The following is a 4,449-nucleotide window of genomic DNA, read 5'->3' as shown; positions in this document are numbered from 1 at the left end:
CCCCCCCCCCGCCACCACATGAATTTTGTGCACCGGGCCTCTAGTTATACTAATTATATTCATTATTTTAGGATTATACAAATATATTCATTATTTTAGGATTATACAAATGCGGCACTAAAGAAAAACTTAAACTCACCTAGTTACATAGATGAATGAATTTGAATGCAGAGGACAAATACCTTGCTTGAGCATGTACGACTAGTTTAATAAAAAAAAAAAAAAGTAGACGGTAGACAGACTTCACTTGTTTGACTTCTTGTCCAGTGTCCTTTCAGTTTCAATAATTTATTTGAAATTTTTTTCTTATTTCAGTAAATCTCAGGGTGAAATGAATTAAGAAGTAGATATTTTATTTCATAGTTCTTGTTGAAATTAATCAAGACTCTATAATATAAGATATCTCTAATTTTTCACTTCATATTTAAGTCAGCTGCAGTGTAGGTTGTTAATGAGCTACTGTCATTCTTAACCTTTTATAGTTAGCTTATAATTATATTTGTCACACAGAATAGATTTTTACTGTGGTCCAAAATTTAAAACACTTATAGTTTAAATTCTGTTTGTCCATGAAATTATAATGTAGTAAAATCCAATCTACAGAAAGTTTCAGTATTTAAATTAATGTAATTTCTTAGCTGCCATCCTGCAGTTAAACATTGTTCTATGAGACTTGCTTTCATAAAAAAGAAGTTTAGAAAGATTTAAAAATGCAAAACTGATGTCAGCACAAGGTATTTATTTTATGTAGTGTCATTTAAAAATCTACAAGTTAATTTGGAGAGGGATACATTTTAATGTGATTAGCAGTACAGAGGCAGGATAGTGTACTTGCTTTTCTATTTATTTCCTTTAAGTGGGGATTTTACACCAAACCATTCCTTTACAATGTTTTCAAGACCTTTCATAGATGGAGTTTCTTTCACTAAGACACTTTTATTTCTCATCCTTGCCCTCTTTGGCTCTAGGACCTCTTCCATTTTTTAAAAAAATTATCTTTATTGTTTAAAGCAGTGGTTTTCAACCTTCTGGCCTTTAAATACAGTTCCTCATGTTGTGACCCAACCATAAAATTATTTTTGTTGCTACTTCATAACTGTAATGTTGCTACTCTTTTGAATCGTAAATATCTGATATGCAGATGGTCTTAGGCGACCCCTGTGAAAGGGTCGTTCGACCGCCAAAAGGATCTCGACCCACAGGTTGAGAACCGCTGGTTTAAAGTATTACATATGTCACCCCCCCCCCCATTAATCCCCCTCATCTCCACTCCCATCCCCTCCCCAGGCCTTTACCCCACTATTGTCTGTGTTCCTGGGTTATGCATATATGCATATAAGTTCTTTGGTTGATCTCTCCCCTCGCCCGACCCTTCCCTCTGAGGATCCTCAGTCTGTTGCATGCTTCCATGCCTCTGGAACTCTGGATCTATTTTCTTTGTCAGTTTATTTTGTTCATTAGGTTCCACATATAAGTGGTATCATGTGATATTTGTCTAGCACCTCTTCTTGATTTCTTTCTAACTGCCAACTCCAGTTTTTTAGATTACATTACACTTAAATCATCCTTTACCCTCCTGTACCCATCATCTCACATTTTACGTGTTTCACTTGTATATATTAATGGTTTTCTACTCTGATTTTATAGTTTTATACCTTAGTATAATATGTCTGAATGCAGGTTTATCTAACCTTTGTATCTGTATTGGTTACATCCTCCTAATTTTAGAAGCACCTTATCAAAGGGAAGGGATGTGGAAAATGTTAGGTAGTGCAGATGATTGGAGAGAAAAAGCTTTCTTGATTGCTGCTGTATCCTCAGCTCCTAAAACAGTGCCTAACATGTAATAGATGCTCAATAAATATTTATTGAAAGAATGAAGGAATAGTGTTTATGAACTAGAATTATTCAACTTCCAAAAGGGATGTCTCAGGAAAGATGAAAATTGGTATATGATTGATATATGGGTTAATTAATAGAAAACATTGACAATTATTTATATTCACTTGTGGCTTTAAAAGAATCAGATTTTGACAATAAAGGTTTAGATTTATAACTTTCATACTTGTTCCTCCCACTACCACCACATATGTGTGCATACACTCACATATACACATACATTATTTAGTCACCAAATTCAATTGATCCTACTTGTACCCCTCTTCCCCATCAATTCTTTGCCTCTTCATTGGTTTCTTTACCGTCAGTATCTTAATCTAATACATTTGCAATTAGAGTTAATTTTCTGAAACAAAGTTAATTGTGCACCTTTAATAGCTAATAGGATACACAACCCTTTTTATGGTGTATAAAGTTTATTCCCTGCCACTCTAGCTATAACACATTAGCTTGTTTTTTAAGCAAGCAATGTGATCTTATACCTATGTAACATTTTATATGCTGATCCTTATATCTTGAATGCCTTCTTGTCACCAACATTCTTTTAAAAATAAGGATTCTCTTTTATTAGGATAAAACTGTTTTCTTGATGACAAGTATTTTTCCAGGCATTGAAACAACTTTCCCTGTTGAAGGTGCTTACCACAGCATTTTCTCATTTCTGCTAAAGTGTCAGGGTAAGCAGTTAATGGCAAGAAAATGACCATAGTAATTTCAGTTTCTAATTATCAACAGGTAAAGGAACTTAAACATTCAAACAAACTAGAAATAACAGACATCAAACTGGAAGCAGCAAGAGCTAAGAGTGATCTAGAAAGAGAAAGAAATAAGATTCAAAGTGAATTGGATGGTAATATATAACTTTCCATGCTTTTTATTTTTACATCTAAACTAAAATTATTAAAATAGGTCACACTGAATTTTTATTTTCAGATTTTCAGCTTACTTGACTTTTAATGTTAGACCACATATGGATTGTTTTTTGTTTATATGTTGAATGTTCATTTTGTGATCTAACTTTTTAAAAAAATCATGGTTATGTTATAGTTACTTGATTAATACATAAATTAAGTGAAATTTTGCAGTGTGAATTTCATACTTCCTGAGTTTATAATTTTAAATCTATTTAGATCATCATGTGATTATTAGTTACAGGCCCAACTTTTACCTTTAAAAATATTTTTATGTTGACCCTGGCAGTGATTGAGCCTCGTTCAGCCTAAGCTTATTTTTAACCTCCACTTTACTGTTTAGAATGTCTTTCTCATCAGGATTCCTCAGAAATTATATTATTTCTGACTTTTCTTAAGTACTTAAATAGCTGCCTTTGGCCTGTAATTATCCTTGAGTTGGTCTTCAGCTGAACTGGCCTCTGTAGTTTTAGACAGAAGTTACGATGAATGATTGTTTTCATTATTAATTTCTACTTGATGTTGACTCATGAACTTACATAGTTAGGGAGTAAATTTTCTTAGGAATTTATTGAGTTTGGGATCCAGTTTTGCATTCTTTTTTTACTTTGAGTTACATAACAAATTTTAGCTATTTTATCTGCAAAATACTTGTCATCTAATTACAAGGAAGATTTATAAATTCATTTGACAAAATTGAAAGTTTCCAATTTATATTTCTACTAGAAATCTAACACCTCTGCTAGAATAATAGGTTTTGAAGAGTTCTATGATTTTATTCAGGCTGCCTCCGGCCAGCTTGATGATGATGTTCTTTGTGGGTCTTAGGTTACAGAACCTTTGTAGGGGTGAAGTAGGTACTTAAACCTTTTTGGCTATCAGCCAGGTTGATATCCCTAGCTTTAAAGATTCAAATGAATAAATGTAACCTTTTATTAACCTTTTGTGTGTGTATGCTAAATAAACTAATGACCGAAAAATTAACTCTGAGTTTTAGTTTGTTTCATTCTTAAGAAAGTTTATCAATGTAATAATCTTTGAGAATATATTTCCAGAGTGACTTACTTTCTATACTCTAATAGTTGTGTTATCAATTTATCAATGTTTGCTATTAAATGTGATTTTTCATCTTAATAAGATTGAGTATAGCACATTTTTCTCCTTAAAAAATACTAGGATTACAGTCAGATAATGAAATTCTCAAATCAGCTGTTGAACAGCACAAAGTGCTCTTAGCAGAAAAGGATCGTGAATTAATACGTAAAGTACAAGCTGCCAAGGAAGAAGGTTATCAAAAACTTGTGGTATTACAAGATGAAAAGTAAGTACATAATTACCTTTTTTTTTGCATTAAATCTCCTTGCAAATGAACACATTTTGCTGTCATATTATTCTTATTATAGTTCTTGTAACATAATTATCATCTGTTGTTTTAGGCTTGAACTTGAGAACAAATTAGCGGATTTAGAGAAAATGAAAGTGGAATATGATGTCTGGAGGCAGTCTGAAAAGGATCAGTGTGAAGAGAAATTTCGGGCTTCACAGATGGCAGAAGAGTCGGCCAGAAGAGAACTTCAAAGTATTAGGTTATATATTATATGTGTGTGTGTGTATGTGTGTGTGTGTATATATATATATA

General features: G+C 32.5%; 1 protein-coding gene across 3 annotated transcripts in view; it reads left to right on the top strand.

Moving 5' to 3' along the window:
• CEP83 (centrosomal protein 83) overlaps window positions 1–4,449 on the top strand; it is a 133,144-nt gene that overhangs the window by 85,179 nt on the left and 43,516 nt on the right. For all 3 annotated transcript variants that reach the window (XM_006096051.3, XM_014462027.2, XM_023759940.1), the window contains 3 exons: window positions 2,635–2,749; window positions 3,987–4,131; window positions 4,247–4,396. In XM_006096051.3, the coding sequence (XP_006096113.1) occupies window positions 2,635–2,749; window positions 3,987–4,131; window positions 4,247–4,396 (410 nt within the window). The remainder of the gene's footprint in view (window positions 1–2,634; window positions 2,750–3,986; window positions 4,132–4,246; window positions 4,397–4,449) is intronic.

Source organism: Myotis lucifugus, unplaced genomic scaffold (genome assembly GCF_000147115.1).
Source record: "Myotis lucifugus unplaced genomic scaffold, Myoluc2.0 scaffold_167, whole genome shotgun sequence".
Classification (NCBI taxonomy): domain Eukaryota; kingdom Metazoa; phylum Chordata; class Mammalia; order Chiroptera; family Vespertilionidae; genus Myotis; species Myotis lucifugus.
This window is presented reverse-complemented; position numbering and strand designations above follow the sequence as displayed.